This window comes from Heloderma suspectum, chromosome 5, assembly GCF_057233095.1.
Source record: "Heloderma suspectum isolate Gila_16-S chromosome 5, 16-S_ref, whole genome shotgun sequence".
Taxonomy (NCBI): Eukaryota; Metazoa; Chordata; class Lepidosauria; order Squamata; family Helodermatidae; genus Heloderma; species Heloderma suspectum.
This window is the reverse complement of record NC_139462.1, coordinates 164,682,940-164,704,424: the sequence shown is the minus strand read 5'-3', so window position 1 is coordinate 164,704,424 and position 21,485 is coordinate 164,682,940. Positions and strand designations below refer to the sequence as shown.

The window sequence follows — 21,485 nt, the reverse complement described above, 5'->3', positions numbered from 1 at the left end:
GGGTGGGGGGGGGGCATAGGATTTTTTGGATTCCTGGGTCCAAGGTTGGGGACAGGGCTCTGACCTTGATCCCAGGAGTCTGAGCTCCCCTCCCCCGCTCAGCCAGAGTGGAGAGAACCACGCCAGCTGCAAAAGCAACCTCGGAGAGGAGGGAAAGGGGATGGTTCTGTGGGCAGAGATGGGTGGAGACTGGGGAGGCCAGCTTATGAAGAATCCTCCATCCATCCCAGCCTCCTTTCCTCCCGCTTCGCAGAGCCCCAGCTAGATGGGAGAAAAAGCCCAGCTAGCACAACTGCAGAGTGAGAGGAGCATGGAGGCGAAGATCAGCTCTGTGCTCCTCCCACTCTGCATAGGATCCCAATAGGATTGCGCCCGAAGTGATCTAAATCAGTGCATATGGGTCTGTGTATTGTATGACGTGCTCTATAGTGTGTGGCTCACCTCACTGCCTTCATCACCTTGAGCCATCTGCTTGCACGCACTTTTATTTCCTGCTGTCCGCTTATGGCACCTTTGAGCCTGGATTGTCTCTCCAGGCCATACTGCTGAGCTAGAGATTCTGGCCCCATCCACTCATGCGCAAGAATGACCCTGTTCTCATCCATGACGTATCAGAGTGCCTGTGTGAACAGGGATTGCAATATTCTTGTATGGAAAAGACAGCAGCATGTTTTCCAAGGAATTAGAAACTGCAGGGGCTGACATCTCCGTTAGAGTGTGATTTGACTGTTGTTTTAATGAAAATATACCTTTTAAAAATATTATTTAGGGTAATCTTGGAGCGGACAATAACATAAGAGGACATCCTGGCTCTGACGGGATACCAGGGAGGAAGGTAACTATTGATCGTTATGATTTTGTTCACGATTTATTTGTTTTCAAGCATTAAAAGGGAAATCCTTATAATGAGGCACTGATGGCTTGTGAATAAGTCTGAAAGCATAATAGATAAAACTATGTGATTAGTAATTTAATTCATTAATAACAGATTTTAAATTTTAGGGCTGTAGAGAAGCAATGATTTGCCACAAATATTGTGAAATTGACTCAGTAATTCAAGGAGCAATGATTTCACTTTGCTTCACTGGACCATTTCACTTTTCCTAATATTTCAGAATTAAATAGGTTGCATGAAATGGCAAGCTGTGACTTTTTATTGTTAACAAGACTACTTCAGACACTGCCCTTTCTTTGGACAAATATTTAACACTTCACCTCTCCAATCAAATGAGCTGCTGGAGGAACAATTTGCCCACTCCGAAAAAGTGTGCGGTTTTTCTGTGGATATTTGACTACTGTCCACTATCACGGTGGCCCACAGTGGGCTGTTTTCTATGACAGCAGCCATTTTAAATTCCCTCCCAAATAAAAAAAGCTCCGCAGAACAGGGCTTTCTGGGAAAACAAGGTAACAATTGCTCCTATTCTCTTCCCCCTCAAAGTATAACCAAAACAAAAAACCAACAATTTTCAAGTGGATAAAATGGCTGAGAAGTGATCCTTGTTAATTTGGTACAGGTCTAATTTAAATGTGTATTTTCAAAGACTATATCTGATAAAAGTATACCTAGTACAAGACTGTTGTATGTGGATGGTGTATGTAAGCTACCCATATAGCTTGATGAAGCAATTCATCTAAGATCATTCCCTAAACAGCTAGTACAATAATTGGCAAAAACAAAACAACCACCCCTTACTTTCCATGTGATCTTGGACAGAAAACCTGTGGGAAAGGTGGTGAAAAAGCTGCAAGCAAGCAAGATAGTGTAAATTTATGCAGTTAGTTGAGTTATCAACTGACAATCCTATCATCTGCTATGCTTGCCTCCACCTGTTGGAAATTTAATCAATAGTAAATCTTAATACGTGATAGCTATTTCATACACTCTGCCTACCATTTGATAGCAGTAGTTGTCATGTGACAAACACAGTCAGTGTGATTTGACCCCAGTCTTCTCTGTTTCCATGTTTTCTTTGTACTCTTTTGGGGGAAGGGGAGGGAACATATTATGGTCCCCCCACCTCCCAAAGTGGCCTATAAGGCTACTGTTTCTACATCTGTCCAGGTGGAACTGAGATGTGTCAAAAATGCAAAGGCTAAGAAATGTAATAATTGTTGTTGACTCATAAAATGAAATGAAATTCTCCATCCACAGGGAGAAAGAGGACCAAAAGGTTCAGCAGGCTTTGTGGGATTCCGAGGAAACAAAGTAAGAACTAATGTAGATTAAAACACTAACTAAACATTAACCTGGCTCCTCTTAGTACAGAAAATAATAGGAGAATGCCAAAGTAGATGGGGACTGTAGAATCCATATTTTTGGTCTAACTATGGAGAACTATTTTTCTAGTAGAACACTTGCAAAATAATGATAATGACAGAGCCATTAAAATGGAAAAAAATTCTTTGTATTATGTTGTCTGTATGAATTGGCAGCATCTGTAAAAGGAAAAGCCTTAAAAATATTTTTGTTTCTTCATTTTTATCACTTTGGGATGCTCACTAATATGTATATTTGAGGCAGCTCCTCTTTTTCTTCCTCTGCTTTTCTGGTCCTTTTGGGGGTAATCCTAGTGGAGACCTACAGTTTGTTGGGGTAGAGCAGTCAGTCAGGAAGACAGATTAAAGGGATGGAGTCTTGCCCAAGGCATTCCATTTTTAATGCAGTACTGCCAAAATAATGTTCAAACACAAATCTGTTGTACTACTGTAAGCTGGGAAGGCCAAGATTTTATATTCGCTCTCCTTTTGGCACAGCAAGATAATGCTCTTGTGCAATGGGGCAGGAAAAGGGGAGGACACAAAAATACTTTACATAAAGGTTTTATTTTACGTAACCCATAGCCGTGGATAGAAATGACTGCCTTTTCTGTTGTTTTATATTCAGTTTTATTTTATTTCTGCATTAGTCATAGGCCACAACAGAAAAAAGAATGCCGTATAAAAAGATATGAAGTTATAAAATAGCGAATTATCACAACTGGAAAACAAAATCATGACTCAACAAAAACAGCACAAGGCTGATATCAATCTTCCCCAGTGTGATGCTGCCCCCCAGGTGATTTTGAATACAGGTCCCATCACCCCGACCATTGACCATGTTGGCTGGGGCTGATGGGAGTTGTAGTACAAAACATCTGAAGGACACTACATTGGGGAATGTTGATTTAGATAATACCCAAACATTAGTTCCTTACTTGAACTGAACAGGACTTCTGAATAAATATGCTCAGGATTGTAGTATTCATTGGTTGTATTTAAAAGCACTAGGTAACTATGACATGCGCTCAAGGAGTAGGCATTGTCCATCCCTTTGCTTATACATTAAGCTTCATATTGAAAAATACACCTACTCAGAATTGGAAGGGAAAACTGATATGCACTGATTAGTATGATTAATATGGATATTATAGTGAGGACTTCCTATTCAGTGGGGCTGTTACTGTCTTTCAATTCTTGGGAGGCAGAGAATTGTTCAGGTATTGATATATTCACCCAACAGTTCCATTTACCCATATGAACGTAAGAGGAATGCTGCTGGATTGGACCAAAAGCATGTCTAGTCCAGCATTCTGTTCCCACAGTGGCCAACCAGGTGCGTATGGGAAGCCCACAAGCAGGACATGAGTGCAATAACACCCTCCTGCTCGTGTTCCCCCAACAACTGTGGGCTCCTTCACACTGGGCTTTAATCCTGCATGCGATTGAGATTGCTCCTTCACGGAAGTTTGCGGGCTGTTTACATGACGCCATGATCCTCCTCCAAGGCATCTCCTGCACTAAATGCCCTTTATTCATTTCTTAAATAGATCGCAGATAATAAGCTATGAAATTAGCCTGTTGTGTTCCGTTTCAGTTTCCTCCATGAAAAGAGGAAACGTGGCAAGGAGAAGAGCGAGATCAATGAAAGATAATGGAAGACTCAGATATGGGGGGAAAGGAGTGGGGGGAAAGGAAGCACGTGAAGAAGGGAGTCGTCGTGGTCCTGCATTTAAAACGGAAGCAGAAAGCCCCATTTTAAATGCAGGATTTTAGGCTGGTGTGGATATTCCCTGAGGTTCAGCAGCATACTGCCTCTGATATTGGAGGTAATCTATAGCCATCATTAGCCACTGATAGCCATATCAGTTTAGAAGCATCACATCGACAGGATGTCTCTGGGAATCCAAGGACAGCCTGTCTCAAAGAAGTCACTTCTATTGCTCACAGATGGAAGTGAGTATTCTAAGTATTTACAGCTGCAGCCTGTGGTGATTTCTGTCTCAGATAGCTTCATAAGCTATCTTAATAGACCCTGTGGGGCCTATTATGGCTCTTCATTCATGCGTATTTCCTGCTTAATCTCTATAGCCTCCTGTTATCTAGAAACAGTCCTGAACCTGGTTCCAGATTATTGGGTGTAAAACTCTTCAAAGTTAGCTACAAACATATAGCCCAGGACTGGCTTTTTCTAGCCTGCTCTGGCTATACCATGAACTTGCTCTTTGAGAACTAGTGGAGGGGTAAATAAAAGGTCAATTGCTGAGAAGGTGGAAAGAGAAAACTGGCTCGTTAGCGATGAATGAGACATTTCATTTCACCAGTCTCTTGAAAATGCTCTATTCACAAACAGGAGCACATATTCTCCGTAAATGTTTGCAAATTCTAGAATTTGCATTCGCATTCGCAAAACGTGCACTTGAAAAATGCAAAAATCTCTCAGAAATGCGCAACTCATGAAAAATGTGCAGCTTCTGAAAAGTGTGCAACTTTCTCAAAATGAACAAGTTTTGAAAAATGCACTGCTTTTGAAAAATGCACCACTTTTCCCATTTGAACAAACTCAAACACAGATCACAAACAGGAGCAGGAGAGAGCCGAACTGAGCTTTGAAGTAAAGTTCTAAGAATTCCAGCAAGCTCAAGCATCCCTGGTTCTCCCAACCCTATGGCTGATTCCCATTGCTTCCATATTTGGAGTCAAGAGTTCCCAAAATGAATGTATGCCAATTAAAACTACATCATTTGCTACTTAAGGTGTTTGTTTTAATTTGGGTGGGGGCGGTTATGTAAGGGGTGAGAAATCCGTTTTCTGTTGAGCATTGCACTCTTTTGTGGGTAATCTGTTGGGGGGGGTGCATGATGGTGGGTGGGCTGGAGCCAGGGTGGGTAGGCCCAGAGCCAAAAGTGAGTGAATCACCCCTTTTTTCCTTCTCTTTCCCCACCCTTTTTTCTCTTTTTGCCACTCACATTTCTCTCTCTTCCTCCCCATTCAGCGGACTGCCAGGGAAGGCACAGATCATTCTTGCCAGATTCTGAACTGATACATTCAGAGGGCTTTTGAAATTAGGTTGAGGGCCACATGAAATTAAGCCAAGGGCTGCAGGCTGCCCTAGGGACACAGATTTACTTGATTGATGAATAGGCATTCCTATGCCAAACTTGAACCAAATTCTGAAGCAGTAAAATAATACTGTCCAGTAAACAATAGCTTTGTCCTCTGAGTAACCACAGACACCACTAGAAACATACAGGACTGGTAGAATCAGCATAACTGACTTCCTTATTTGCTTCCCTGCAATCATGAATGGTTCTGTCACATATAGACACTGAAATGTGTAGGGAAACCATGAAGTAATGCCAGTTAGAAACAATGAAGTCTGCCAGTTGACTGGAAAAAAAGAAAGGAAAATTCACAGTTATTATTTTTAAACATGAAAGAAAGGCAAGACATGCAAGTAATAAGTATTATGTGTGTCACAGGGAGCTGATGGACGAAGAGGACTTCTTGGCCCAATGGTATGTCTTCTAAATTTTACACGTTTACAGTAGGTCTGGTATGGGGCATTCCATACAGGAATGCCTAACTTCCTGGACAGCCCGGTGGGAGACAGAGGAACAGGTCGGTGAGAAATGGAGCTACCTGGCCTTCTCACACCACCACAATCCGGGATTAAAATGTATTGATATGACAGGTTGTGACAACTTAGGGAAGGCTTGCTGGAGAGACACAACTGTGGAGTGCATGGTGGTGGATGGCTTTCTGCCTTCCCCCTGACAAGACACAGCATTTTCCTTTAAGACTTTTTCCCTTACACCAATTACCGTAGAGAGAAAATGTGCAGCCTTTGTCGATACCTGTCTTGACAACAAAGGAGACAGATTATAGTCTCCACAAGTTTCTCTGTAAAATCTGACCCAAATATTGTTCTCTTAAAATAACAAAGGTTATTGTGTGTGTGCCAATGTGCACAGGGGCAGAGTGCTCTGCTGAGCCCTGTTTCAACTCTCAGCAGGATTTTACCTGCTGTAATTTGATCTAAATCAATTACTTTAGAGAATGAAGAATCCAAGTGATTAAAATCCCCCAAGGGTAATACACTGTGAAAGGCAGGGGGGAATAATGAACACCAAGAATTGTGTCTTCATACAGGGGTCGAAAGGAACTCGTGGTCCAGATGGTAGGGAAGGAGAGAGAGGGTTTCAAGGTCCACAGGTGAATATGAATGCTGTTCTCTTTCAATCTCTGTGTGTGCATGCACACGTGTGTATGAGAGTGTGTGTGTGTGTGTGTGTGTGCGCGAAGATACAGAAGCACACAAATATATGATGTGCTTTTCTTGCACAGTATATATGAACTGATTTTGCAAATATCAGAACTGCTTTGGGACAGTTCCCACACATAAGCCAGAAGCTCACATATTATATTGGCAAACTTCCACAGTCTGCATTGTTCAGATATCTGCATCTACGATCTCAGAAGTTGTTGTAAACATACATGAACTACTAGCTCAGACATTATCTTGTTCCTCTGTCAAATGACAGTTGTATGTAGAAAATCCTGCCTGCAACTGATAAGGATTGTCACCTAGATTGATATTCTGTATATATATTTTTATATCAATGGAGCATGACACAAAACTCACAGGGTACTTCCAGACACGGCTTTTTTGTGTGCAATTGCCCTGCCTTGTTTACAGAATTTTACGGGGGGGGGGGGCAGCAGACATTGTCATCTTCCACTTATAACTGTCCCATGTTTTCCCACCACTACTTCTGTCTTTTTTCTTACCACAGAAATTCTGTGAGAGAAAGATGGAATAATGAGAGAAAGATGGAATAGCTGCACAATGTCTTTTGGTAGGTAGCGCTAGGAGCCATCTGTCTGGAAGTACCCACAGAGTAATGCCAAAGCAAATACACAATTTTGAAGAACAGGACATGGGAAATGACAGCTTGGGGTTCTGATGCGGGAGCTCTTAAGTGTCAATGCTGCTGGTGTACACATGCTATTTGCTGGTGAGTTTGGCACTTTAAAATGCTTCTATCCCAAACCATCACACTGTTGTTTTTGCAGTCAAGGGAATTTAAATGGAAGCTTAGAGTGAGGGGCCGTGGAAGCATCTTCTGGAAAACCAGCTCTCTGACAAATTGAGTGGATGTACTCAAATTTGTCACAGGGTTAAAATGAATTGGTGTAGCAGATCTGCTGCCATCATGTAGGACTGCGGTGCTGTTTTCCTCCAGTGATGTGCTCCTTGACTATTTGTAAATAAAGAAACTATGTATAACAGTACCCCCCCCCCATAAGTCTGGTACTCGCTCATCCAAAGGAAACCAAAATCCAAGGAGTGCTACCCCTCAAACACCTCACCGCTCAGTGAGCACATAACAATATCTTACTGAACAGTAACATGTGAACTGGCCTACCCCTCAATCTTTTTGAATAAATTCACAATATTTATATTGATGTAATGTGTTTTTACAGGGGACAAAAGGAGCAAACGGTGTGAAAGGAGAGGAAGGAAATGTGGGAAGTCAAGGCCTTCAGGTAAAATTACTTCATGCAGCTTTTATTTAGATCTCCCATATTCATTGTCTTAATCACCAAAGGAAGGGAGTGCTACAGAGGCTGAGAAGAGGTTCCCTGCAGCAGAGAGTGAGCACTGCTGAAAAGCTCTCATTTAAGAGCTGCGTTGGCATGCCCTGCAAAACCATGGCTTAGGCTCTAAGGCTTGGAGTGCTGTGCAAGAGCAGGAAGGAGCCATTGCAGGCCTTGGGCCCACACACCAGCCACAGTTATTTTTAGTCTTCCAGACTTTTTAATGTATTTTAGGGTGCAAACATATGTGTTGCACCCTCGTTGGATGGAAGCCTCCAAGACTGGAAGCTTCCAATGCTCTCTCAGGACGTTGCGGGAGGAGGAATCATGAAGGTGATTTTTGCCTATCCATGCTCTTTTGTTGCTTTCTTCTAGATGGGTCTCTGAGCCCATCTAGTGGAGGTGTGCTGGCCTGGGTGGAGTGGAGGCAGGAGAGGCAATAGGATTCCTCCAGCACTCATTTAGGATATTAAAGGCGCAATCCTGTGGGGATAGTCGGCCTCCTCCGTACTTGGAGGCGACCGACTATTCAATGCAGGGTGGGCGGGGCGTGGAGGGGATTTTCTCTTCATGCTCTGGCCACCTGCATTTGCAGCTAGACAGCCGATTTCGGCTGTCTAGTCAGGGGGATCCTCGCGAGGGAGGCTGGACAGCACATTGGAAGCGTCGTAATGGCACTTCTGCCATCCCCTCCCCGCCCCCAGAAACGCCCCTCTTTCCCCTGCTCTGTGCTGCTCTTACAAAGGGGAGGGGGCAGGGAGAGGGGGAGGGGAGGGGAGTCGGTTTTCTAGGAACCAACCTCAGAGCGCTGGCTCTGAGCTCGGTTCCCAGAAAACGGGAAAAAAATCCTATGGCTGTCTAGCTGCTGTCTAGCGGCTATAGGGTTGCACCCTAAGATACATTTTAATTAACTTGAGTGGAGTGAAATACCATTGAAAAATGGTTTTAAAGAAAATTTCCTTGACTTTTATACTCATTAAATTAACAGGGATATTATTAAAGATACAAGTCCATTATTGTTTCTGAATTTGTAAACTCAAATCTTTGTCGCATTTTTTAAACAAGAAATCTGTGATTGGGGGTTTTTGCATGTGGTTCAATAATAGAATATAATTGAAGAGTGGTATAGATTTTATCCCAAATAATTAAATAGTTTAGCACGATAAGCGAATGCAGCCAATCTCCACGCAATACAAAAAAGAAGGGAAATGTTTGGTTTATTGTTACTGAAATTTAAATTTTTGTTTATATAAAGTTCTTTTTTTTTTTAGGGAAACTTCGGAGGGAAAGGCTCCACTGGAAATCAAGGAAAACCTGGAATTACAGGGAATAAAGTATGCTTTCAAATGTCTGTCTTAAACCTTTCTGCACAGCCCACAGCCTACAAGCGATAAAGAAAAAAAGTCTCCAAGATTGGTTCTCTAGAATCCATTATTTTTTCCAAAGGAAAATTCTTAGCACTTAGATTATGGCTTTCACCCTCTTTAGTGACTAAAGCCCTATGCAAGCATCTTGCTCATATGAAGATTAAAAATGGGGAGGCATGTGGGTGCACACACAAGCCCCCCCCCCACTTGAATATCCCCATCTCTGCCCACTCAATCCCCAACCTTCCTGTGTAGTGGGAGAAATTCTGAAGGGGACTTCAACTCACATTCACTTGAACATGAAGAGAACCCCCGTGTAGTCAGGAACCCTGAAAAAGCACACAAAAAACAAAGGTAGCCATGTTGGCCATAAGATAAGATTCCACAATCCATATAGTTAATACCTTTAGGGCGCAATCGTATCAAGATAGGCAGCCGCCTCCGGACTTGGAGGTGACCGCCTATCCAAAACAAGGCAGGAGAGGCACAGGGGAGATCTTTCCTGCCTCTCCTGCCCTGCTATTTTTCACTAGACAGCCGTTCAGCTGTCTAGCCACAGGGGGGCTGACCAGGAGAGGAAGCTTCCATATGACACATTGGATGTGTCATATGCGCAGCTCTGCTCTCCCCGCCCTGGAACTCCCCCCAGAACGCCCCTTTTCAGTTGCTCCGCCCTTCTCTTCCAAGCACGGAGGATGGGGCTTCTTTGCGCTGCCTCCGAGGCAGTGCAGATGAGGGGGGAGGTCAGTTTTCCGGGAACCGACCTCGGAGCGTGGGCTCCGAGGTTGGTTCCCAGAAATAAGCATATCCTATGGCCCTCTAGACAGCCAACCCTTATTAGGCCAACTCAAAGATCACCAAAAATGTGCAAGATTTTGAGTTCTCCAGATCACTTCATCAGGCAAGATGTTACAAAAGGCAAGTTGGGGAGGGAGGGAGGATGGGGAGGGAAGGCTGACTGGGTGTTGTAGTCAGTATGTCTGCATAGTCAAACTCCTAAGATGATACAGAAGTAGAGGGTTTGCAGACATTCAAATTGGGCTCTTCCAGGAGATGTGATGGTTACTTACAGTGTCCCTAGGACCACAGAGAACAAGAAAGTACCGAACAACTGTTGAGCCTCTATTTTTAAAATATACATAACAGCTTATATTTTTGAAAATATTTTATTTTCAGCAATGGAGGATAAACAATTGTCTGGTACTTTCTTGTTCCCATTAAGGTGGCTCATTATATGGATCCTGATAAAGCGCGGTTCCCAAGTGCATGGAAGTTTCTATTCAGTTTGAGTGAATGTGAGTAAATAAGCCCTTCAGATTTCCCTGCTCATCATGGGAAAGGTTGAAGACTGAAGGGATGGAGCCGTTGCAGGTAGGGCTTGTATGCCCTCCACACATTTAGCCCTCCCATGAGCAGGCTGAACACCTGCATATGGCTAGAGGCACATCACCTTTTAAGAACTGCGTAACAGGCACAAATCAAGAGGCGCTGCTTTTCCCATCGCTGGGAGAAGCTGCACTCGTTGATGTTTTCCTGTAGTGCAGCTGCAAAAGGCACAGAGCATTTGTTCATGGATATGGGGCAGCCCTAACTTATGTTCACAAAAATAAGTATTCAAAGGCAATTCCTGAAATATAAGCAGCACAACCAGAAATGGAACAGGCTTTATATATATTTGCCAACGTTTTGCCAATCTCTGTGTGTGCAAATCAAAGTGTGTGTGTGTGTGTGTGTGTGTGTGTATGAGAGTTCGTTAACAGTAGGGATGTCGGAGAAATCTGCAACGGAACCAAATTTTATTAATCCAACCTGCGGATTCCACTGCAAACTGGCTTTTCCCCTGTTGGGCAGAGTCCATGGACCTGCAGACCATTTTTCTAACCTTCAGGAGTTTTGCACAAATTTCGTCATAGAAAAATAGTCTTAAAAAAAAAAAAAACCCAGCCAAAATGCACATTTCCCCCATAGGCTAAAGCATGAAAATGCGCATTTGAGGGGAATTTGTGCATTTTTTGCATGTGCGGATTTGTGCACATTCACATTTGTGGGAATGTGAATTTGTGCAAATCTGGAAACTAAAAAAAGAATCAAATTCTGTCAAAGAGTGGATGATGGAATGAAAGGTGCCTGACAATCTGCTAAACTCAGATGGAACAGATTTTATACAATCCATACATCCATAATTAACAGTAAAACAAAGTTAGTGAATTTGGCTCACAAATGGACAAGGCCTGGATTATTTAACTACAGGTAAGGTTCTTCTCACAATGCCCTAAAATGTATCTGAAAGCTTGAAGTACATGATTTATCTATATTTCGGAATTGTGACCACTTGTATTATTAAAAATTTAACTATCTTTCCAATGATGTTTGTCACTGTTCTTTTTTCAGTGACTTGCTATGTTAGCTAATTTGTTTCTCACATCTTATATTAAGCTCATTTCATTCAATAGGGAGAACCTGGGGATCCTGGTCTCAGAGGAGAAATAGGCCTCACCGGTCATCGGGGATTGAGGGTTTGTCATTTACGTTCCTCTTACTCATTCCATGGGCTGAAAGTACCCCAAGCTCAAAGGGTAATGTGAAATCATAGAATCATAGAATCATAGGGTTGGAAGGGGCCTACAAGACCATCAAGCCCAACCCCCTGCTCAGTGCAGGAAGCCTGATTCCCAGGTGGTCTCCCGTCCAAGTACTAACCAGGGCTGACCCTGCTTAGCCCCCGAGATCAGACAAGATGAGGCACATCCAGGCAGGGATGTGTGTAATCTGAATGATATATTTATAAAAATAAAAATTCACCACTATTTTTCTGGGTAGCCCAGCAGCAAAGTGGTATATCAATGTAATAATAAATAAAATAAACATAAACTATAAGTCTTATTCAGACAGACAGACAGACAGACAGACAGACAGACAGACACATGTGCACACACATGGTTTCTGACATGTCACCGGGGCTGTGCCCCTGACAATCAGGTCTGCAGGCTCATCTCAACGTCTGTGCATTGAGCATGGATGTTTGAAAAGGAACCCCTGTGCATGAGCAGCTACTTGCACGTAGGGGCTTCATGCAATAAGGATGCCTGTGCAATCAGGTGCCTGATCGCATGGGACCCCTACCTGTGGCAGCTGCTTACATAGGGGTTCCTTTACCGCTATTCATGCTCAATGCATGGATGTTTAAGGTGGGGCTAGCTCAGGGACACGATGTCAGGGGCAGGCTTAGCAGCATGGCCCTGCTCCTGCTTTAACACATGAATGTGCTGCCCATGAGCAGTGCATGAAGAGGGCTTGTGAAGAACTCCAAAAGGGTATCTCCAAACTAGCGAAGATGCAGCAAAATGGCAAATGCAGTTCAATGTAAGTCAAGTCATGCACTTTGGAGCAAAAAATAAATAAATCCTAACTTTGCAAATGAGGTTTTTGCTGGCAGTTACTAGCCAGGAAAGAGATCTTGGGGCCACAGTGGCTAGGTTAGTGAAGATGTCTTCCCAGGGTGCAGCAGCTGTGAAAAGGGCAAAATCCATGCTAAGAATGCTTAGGGAGGGGATTTGAAATAAAACTGCCAGTGTTAGAGTGCCCTTATGCAATCTCTGGTGCAACCACACTTGGAATACTCCATCTCCATGACACTAGAGCTGGAAAAGTTCCAGAAAAGAGCAACTCAAATGAGCAGAGATCTGGAGCACGTTCCCTGTGAAGAAAGGCAATGACTTTTAAAGTGTTTCTGTTTAGAGAAAAAATGGTGGGTAAGCAGAGATATAGTCAACGTTTCTAGAATAGTGCCTGGTGTGGCAAACTTAGATAGGGACAAGTTTGCCTCACTCTCTCATAATACTAGAATTCAAAACCGTTATATGAAACTGACTGGCAGGAGAGTCAGGACAGACAAAAGGAAGTATTTCCCACAACACGTTGTTAATTGAAGTCATGATGGTGGTGGCCACTAGCTCAGGTGGCTTGAAAAGGGGATTAGATACGTTCATTGAGCAGAGGTCTGTCGATGGCTAGCCGTCACGGTGGCTCGATGGACTTCCCAGGGTCGGTGGCAGTCTGCCAGAATAGCAGTTCCTGGGAAGCAACAGCACAAGGGGGGTCGTTGCCTCCATGCTTATGGGCGTGGGTAGTGGAAAAAAGGATGCTAAACTTGATGGATCTGTGGTCCCACCCAGCAGGTCTCTTCTTATGACCTTGCTTGTCTGTTCTAGGGGGAAGACGGAACTCCTGGAACTGGCAGACCAGGGATGCGAGGAGCAAAGGTAATTCTGTTTTTAAAAAACTGAAACTGAATATGTAGTCTTGCTTTTATGCTGTTTAGAACTTACTCTTGGTTAGTTACTGGGCAAGCAAATCTGTATGCATGTGTTTAAGTCCCATTAAAACCGGGGAGGGGGGGGATAACTGCGTTCAGGATTTCTGCCTTGCGTTGTCCATTTCTGCACAACTTTCCATTTTTAATATGACTTCTGCACACTAATCTGAACAGGTATGAGTTCCAGTGGTTTCTAAATGAGAAGATATTTAGTTAGTGATTGATATCTAAAGGAGTTCTTTACATACATGTAAGATAACCATACGTGCAGCTGAAGCTTTCTTTGCATTATTTCTGGAGGCACTCCCACTACCCAAAAGGCATGCCACTTTTTAAACCAAACCGTGGCATGCTTCTTCAGGAGTGGGAGCTGCTGTAGAGCAAACCTCAGAGGAAACGTGACTATGCAGTATGCACGCATTTTTCTTCTTTGGATTGTGGCTCTTATGGCTGTAATTTAGTGTACTTTCCAATTCATTACTTTCTTTAATGTCATCTTTCCTCACAACATGAGGTAGGGCAGGCTATCTATATCAAATAAATATAATTATTAATGGCAGCGTATCAATACCAAATTATTCTCACTGTCCAGTCTCACTACTGTTTTTACCAGCCATCACCTTACAGCAGTAACTCTTTTGGGGCATAAGACCACCAATGTGAAAACTTCCTTGCACAAAATTGCCCACCCATTGAAATGAACATGAAGTCCTACTTGTGCCTTAGATCTGTGTACACATTGTATGGATCTATGCAGGGGGCGGGGTGGTGCTGGACACTGTGGGCAATAGAATTCAGATGATCAAGAAGAAGTTTAAGTGGTTAAAAATGGGTTTACTGATCCAAGGGTAGAACTTCCCCTTCAGGAGGTTCAAGTTGCTCTTCTCTGATCTTGTTTTGGAGACATCTGAAAACATTATGGGTTGGATCAAGAGTCATAGTTAAAATATCAATGGGACTTTAATTAGAATTTATTTATTTATTTATTTATTTGATTTATTAGCCGCCCATCTGGCCGGCTGCCTGGCCACTCTAGGCGGCATACAATACTAATAACAAATTTACATAATCATTACCTTACTAAGGCAAGTCTCATTGAGTTCAATGGGTACTCTTAGTATGACTAAGGGTGCAATCCTAAGAGGCTGCTGAGTATCCAGTGCAGGGTGGGAGGACTCTAGCTGCCCTGCATCTTTGCTAGATGTCTGCCTAGCAGCAGTGCCTCAGAAGGGGAGGGAAGGAGGCTGGGGCGGCCATAGGAAACTATGTACCACAGCCACCCTGGTCTCCTCCCCTCCCCACTCCCGGAAACCTCTTTTCCCTGTCTCTGAGTTCTGTTATCTGAGTACGGAGAGGTAGCCAGCACGGTTCTTTCTGCCCCTGCTCTGAGTGGTCGGGGCAGGGAGTGCAGTTTCCTAGCCAGGAAACCAAACAATCCTATGGCCCCCCAGACACTGTATAGAGGCCACAAGGTTGCTCTACCCATCTGTATTCAACCCTATATCATTATGCCAGGCATTTGGGGATTAGGTGGAACAGGGTTTTACTGTTGTGTTTGTAATTAAAGTAAACACACACGCGCACAATTTTTATTTTGTGTAAACCACTTTGTGAACATCCTACTGAAAGATGATCTAGAAATATCGTAAATAAATAAAGTGTCTTTAGGATTGCAGCCAAATAAACTATGCTTGCTTAGAATTGATTAACAGCACCTGGTTATTATAACAATTGTAGCACGCTTTCTGTAGTCTTGTAACATTTTTGCTAGGGTGGGGTGATGAACAAGTCTGTAGTTATTATTTTCCTATATGCCCTACGTTATGTGTGTCTTCTGTTTTCCAAAAGTACATTGTTCCTTGTTTAAAAAAACAGCAACAGAAATCAAACACCAACTAAAGTATATCTATCTGATGGTAATTATAACGTATGTTATTTAAATTATAGGGACAAGACGGTTGCCCAGGAGACTTTGGAATGGAGGTATCCATGTGCATATATTCTGAGGGCAAGATCCCACTCAGTGGGTACAATTCCACTGCAGTCTTTCTGGTCATTTCTGGTAATAAATTTGTGCCTTACAAAGTGGAGGAAAAAATAATCGTGGAAAGTTAGTATTGTCTGTTGCTGAGATTCTGAAGCAGTCCCATTGGCTTGTCTCACTACACTCGTTTAAACCAAAGTTCAAGCCTACATTTGCTGAACTCTCTGGACTGTGCCAGGATGTGTAGTTTCTGTAATAACTTGCACTCATGAGAAGCTGGCTGGGGGATTATGAGAATTGTAGTCCAACACTTCTGGAGGGCAGCCAGTTGAGGAAGCCAGGTTTAGGTTCTGCAAATCATCACCCTGCACAAACAGTATAAGGACACAACCCTGTGCATGTTTAAAATGAAAAAAAACTCCTACAACTCCAGCATTGCATAGCCAGCATGGCTTGCTGGGGAATGCTGGGAATTGTAGGACTTTTTTCTGTCGAAACATGCACAGGGTTGCACTCTAAATAACACCACTTAAGGAAGTGAATCTATTTATTTATTTATTTATTTATTTTGTCAGGGCTACAAGGTTTCATCATTTACATTTCAATTAATCAGTGGCTAGAGGCTAATTTGAATCAGTGAGGACAAACTTAAATCAATGGGGCTGTGAGTTAAGGGATAATTTATACTGGTTTATTTTTCTGTTTGGTGCATGCATGTGTTATATATGTATAGATAAGAGACAGGGGGGAAATTTACATGAGTATCAAGTTTAGAAGGAAAAGATGTAGGTCTACCACTTATAAGATTACAAACAAAGATGTTGGGTATTTATTTGGAGGGTAGCAGAATTCCATAGGACATTGGGTAGCAAAAGACATGCCCTGCACCAGTCAGCGGCCATCTTTATGAATCTATGATTGCACATTTTCTGTACTACCTCTGAATAGTTCTTTTGTGCATCAGCCTGAAGGGGCACCTACCATTGAAGAGTGAATAAGCAGGAATATTTACTTTTTTAATTCTTTACAATGTTACTTATTTGCCGCAGCCATTTTATATTCTTTGCTTTATATTCAATTCGACAGGGTGATTATGGAGACATGGGAAATCCTGGAGATCCTGGACAAAAGGGCCATAAAGGAAGAAGGGTATTGTGAACAGCAATTTGTTTAGTTATTACCCACTATCCCTATAGTTTAGTGTATTCTTTATTTTGTACTTTTCCAAAGACTTTATTCTTAAGTTACTTACTCCCTCCATGTGGGGTTCTCAAGGTTGGGGAAACACGATCCTTTGACCCTTAGGTTTCTAGTGTCAATAATGTATTTATGAGTATTTATTTGATGGCTCAAAACAGCTTAGAAAAATAAAAACTGCAACATAATACATAGTAAAGCTTTCAGAAGATAGAATAATAGAACTAGGAAAATAAACACATTGGTCAAACTGTGTGTTATAAACATTCCATGAAAACACCCAAGAAGAAAAAAAGTCTTGTACTGCTCCCCCCAAAACCTGAAGGTTGAGTAGAGACTGGTGTGTTTTTTTAACAAAACAAAAACATGTTCCATAACCATGAGGCCACATCTGTAAAGACCATGCTTTGTCTCACCGCAGATCTGAGATCTTTAAGCAGGGTCTCTCTTCAGATGAAGCTCATACGCAGGCATCAAGCCAGTATGGTTAAAAAACAGCAACAGTGTAGTAATCCATAGGGCGTTCATTACCCCAATTTCTTAGGGATGCTTCTAATCACCCAGATGTCCAACTGGATCATAGCTTTTCATTCAGAATGGTCCTTGTTGAGGCTGTTGCCATAGAAAATTCTGTGTGTGTGTGTGTGTGTGCATGTGTAAGGGAAAGAATGACTTGTACTTTTTTAATAGTCTGCCCTGCTGCTTAATATTTTGTATCACACTGTACTGACTAGCTGTCAATACTCAATATACATAGGTTTATAGATGATGTTATGTTGCAATTGAAACAAATTAACTATGTAATGTCTTCAGGGTTCTCCGGGACAAAAAGGTGGAAAAGGTGGTCCAGGAGCACAGGGTAATCCAGGACGTCCGGTATGTCTTGATCTGACCTAATGTGTGCTGTTTTATCTGAACCAGAAGCAACTCTCTTTCATTGCGCAGTGGTTAAATTTCTGATGTGGTTGACTTTCTGTCCCAGTCAAGAGCATATGAACTAGTCTGAGTTGTTAGTCAAACTAGTGCCCATCTGTGACCACCATGGAGATCCTTCATGCCACTGGCTCCCTTCCCACTAGGGAATCAGTGGTGCTTAAGGTGATCAAATGCAAAGGAGAACAGGGCTCCTGCAGTTTCACCAGTTGTGTAGAAGAGGACATTTTGACAAGCAGAGGTGAGAAAAGGCTGCACCTCTTGAAATTCTATACAACAATTAAAGGTACAGGTATCCTGTACTCCTTTGTATCCAATTATTCTAGTGGTACTACTTTGCACAAAGGACTTCAGCCAGTCATTTCGCTGGGTTTAGGGGAGGGCGAGAAATGGTTGCCTGCAAGCTGGTCCATGCTTCCTTCCTCAACTCCATACTCCCTCCTTCCACACACAGTGGATAATAGACAGATAACCAAAGGAGCAGTATGTAGCAATATTCTAGGAACAGAACCCCTTCAGTTTAAGAGAAGAGTTAAAGCACTTACAAATTTACTCACACACCAAAAAGCATGGAAATGGCAAATTAAGGTACCCAGCCTTAACTGCCACACTATGCAAGCAGTAAACACATCCTGAACTTTTGTGTTTTGTGCTCACTTAGAACTTAGCCTCCACACACCCACATTTTCCCTTGGTCTTTCAGCCTCTGCAAGTTGGAGGAACACCGAGGCCTGTGTTGGTGTTATGTCGAACTTTAGAATTTAAGAGCACGTATATTATTAAGCTCTTAATTCTGATAATTAACCCCAGAGACCACATTCCAGGGGTGGGCAGGGCCAAAGGCAAAAGGGTGAGGTCAAAATGCAAAAAATACCACCATGTTGTAGCTTACAGCTTTTATTGCCAGTAACAAAGCTTTAGGGGGGACGTTTCAGCCTTTTTGAATGGGGGTGGGGGAACTGCACAAAAGCTGGGAAACCAGAAAAAGCTGGGAAACCACCAAAACATTGGTGGTAGGGGGAAAAGGGGTGGGGCCTGGGGAACGAGGTGTGGCTTTCTAGGGAACTCTAGAGGGCCTGACTGAAAGCCCCCAGACAAGGTTCTCCATCCCTGCCCTGCAGAAATGAATGGGAACCGTGTAGAAGAGCTTCCTCATGAATTGTGTCCTGAGTTTGCAGTGAAGCGTCTTTGTTCCATTTCCGTCCATTGGGTTAAATTAGTATCCATCCATGTTCTCTGGTTTCTGAAGCATGCTGGATTCTTATGAGCCTCAGTCCACAGGTACTGGTGCAATGAAGTAAAGATTAGAATGTCAGACTAAGACCTGGAGATTCAGGTTTAAATCCCACCTGACTATGAAGCTCCCTGGGTGACCTTGGTTATGTCTCAGCGTTCTAGTCCCCACTCAGCCATGGAAGCTCACTGGGTGACTTTGGGCCAGTCACAGACTCTCAGCCCAACCCACCTCACAGGGTTGTTGTTGTGAGGATAAAATGGAGAGGAGGAGGATAATGTAAGCCGCCTTGGGTTCCTTGCAAGAGGAAAAAAGGCGGGGTATAAATGCAATAAATAAATAAATAAGCTACCTCACAGGTTTGTTGTGATGATAAAGGGGGAGAATCAAGTATGCCACCTTGATCTCCTTGGAGGAAAGGTGGGATATAAATGTAATAAATAAAATTTATTTTATGGCCACGCTGGCCATCTGTCAGGATATGTGCATACAGATCTCCTTCGGTAAGGATGATCATGTAGACAGGTGTTGTTGTTTTTAACACAGCATAACATTGTTTCACATGTGCAGATTGCATTCAGCATGGTGATCTGAATGATAATAAAACCTGGTTATGTCTATGGATCAAGGTGATGTTCCTCAAGATAAATTTGGGTAGTAAACATTTGGACCATCTTGCTTGCAGAAAGCAATTGGCAGTATAGTGTGCCGCCATATAGAAGTAAAGTTTCCTAACACTGTTAGATCGTGAGCACCCTCATGGCCCATGTGCTCCTTCCTCTACCATTCCGTTCCCTCTTCCTTCCCCCTCCTTTCTCTTTCCAAGATTAACCATGGTACAGTCAGTACTGAGATTAATACTAACCATCATTATAAGTTAACAATGGTTAGTATTAACCTCAGTACAGACTGTACCATAGTTAATCTTGGAAAGAGAAAGGAGGGGAAAGGAAGAGGGAACGGAATGGTAGAGGAATTAATTTGGGATACCTTTTACAATTAATCTTATTGACTAATCAACTAAATGTTGCACCACTACTTAAGCTGGAATTTGAAGCCAGGGATCATTAAAGACAACTCTAACCATGGTTAGCATGAGCCTCAGTACAAACGTATCACTAGGTGAATGCTAAATAAGGAGGAAGAGGAATTTGCATTGGCAAGAGAAGGAGACAGAAGAAGGAAATTCGAGGTATGTGAGCCTGTGGTTATCTTTAAGAGCTTACCTCTGTTAAGAGAGCAGGATATGTTGTATCTGTATTAGGCCTGTAACACGGGTAAAATCGCCTAATCTATTATGGAACCATAGATGAAGATGGCATTATATCCCAGTCTCTTCATTATCAGACCAGTGCAGGCAGCTGGATGAGATGACCTTCAATTTGGCTTCCCCACATATACACCTCTGATTCAATCTTGTTCTTCTAGGGTCTAAAAGGAGCAAAGGGCCTGCCTGTGTTTTCGGTATGTATTTCTGGAATGCAGTACATACTGTACACTGAGAAACAGACAATTTCAACCATTAACAGATAATGTCTCTCTTTTCATCCCCCGTCCTTCAAAAAGCCCTGCGAAGTCATTGAGTATGTTCGTGAAGTGAGCCGTAAGTACCTGTTTTTGATTATTTTATACTGAAAGACCAGAAGTGTCAACAGCGAATGGGATTAGCAAAGGAGGAAAAATGTGTTGTACATGGACAGATTAATCTTAGCCTCCAATAAGAAAAATTAGTGGGGCTGCAAGCTTTAATCAGTTTAACTGGCAGTTTACAACGATTGCTACTTTGGCTGTTGCTGGAAAAATGCAGTCATAATCTTTTGAACTCACAGCAGCATAGCCAACATCACAAATATTGCTGGACAAACTACAGCTTTAAAAAAGGGGGAACTGAAACAAAATATTATACTGTTCAAGATTTCAGCTAGCCAGCCATACCATCCTCCAGCAGGTTCCATTCCGTTCCACAATTTTCCATTTTTCTTTTTCAACTGACATGCAGCGTTTTGTGGCTCAGTTATCATTGGATGGTTTTTCAGAGGTTTCGCCCACTTAGGTTTCTTAGAAGATGGTTTCTCCTTCTGCAGACTCCAGAGTTCCCCTTAATGAATGATTGATTACAATTATATTATAGTCCTCCTTTTCATAAAAATGATCAAGGTGGCTAACAGTAACATCCAATACATAATGAGCAATATCACAATAAATATCACAATAAAACTGTATAAAAATCAGATTAGAGCAAAAATTTAAAAATGCAGCCAGTTAAAAACATAACTAAAGTGTGTGTGTGTGTGTGTGTGTGTGCGCGTGCGTGCGTGCGTGTATACAGAGAGAGAGATGGAGACAGAGACAGATTAAAAACAGAGTAGCAGAGGGGGGGAAGTTCTCTTGTTCATCACTGCTCCGTTTTGGCTCCATGTCTGTTGGCGCTCATTGCTTGAGTTTACCATTAGTGGGAGTAATGTAGCAACAGCATCCCTAGAAATTCCCCACCAATCACAACACCTCCCATCTTGGCCATTCAGAGAAGTCACCAATAAATACATGGTGGTAACCAGAAAACGGGGATGATGCCATGCAACCTGGTGCACACCC

The 21,485-nt window shown here is 42.6% G+C and overlaps 1 protein-coding gene across 1 annotated transcript in view; it reads left to right on the top strand.

Annotated features, from left to right (window-relative positions):
- Positions 1-21,485, top strand: part of LOC146344776 (collagen alpha-6(VI) chain-like) — a 96,102-nt gene that overhangs the window by 54,439 nt on the left and 20,178 nt on the right. The window contains exons 19-31 of the mRNA XM_084858207.1: positions 770-835; positions 2,156-2,209; positions 5,742-5,777; positions 6,412-6,474; positions 7,747-7,809; positions 9,132-9,194; positions 11,681-11,743; positions 13,439-13,489; positions 15,490-15,525; positions 16,613-16,675; positions 17,537-17,599; positions 20,319-20,354; positions 20,457-20,493. Of these exons, the coding sequence (XP_084714333.1) occupies positions 770-835; positions 2,156-2,209; positions 5,742-5,777; positions 6,412-6,474; positions 7,747-7,809; positions 9,132-9,194; positions 11,681-11,743; positions 13,439-13,489; positions 15,490-15,525; positions 16,613-16,675; positions 17,537-17,599; positions 20,319-20,354; positions 20,457-20,493 (694 nt within the window). The remainder of the gene's footprint in view (positions 1-769; positions 836-2,155; positions 2,210-5,741; positions 5,778-6,411; positions 6,475-7,746; positions 7,810-9,131; positions 9,195-11,680; positions 11,744-13,438; positions 13,490-15,489; positions 15,526-16,612; positions 16,676-17,536; positions 17,600-20,318; positions 20,355-20,456; positions 20,494-21,485) is intronic.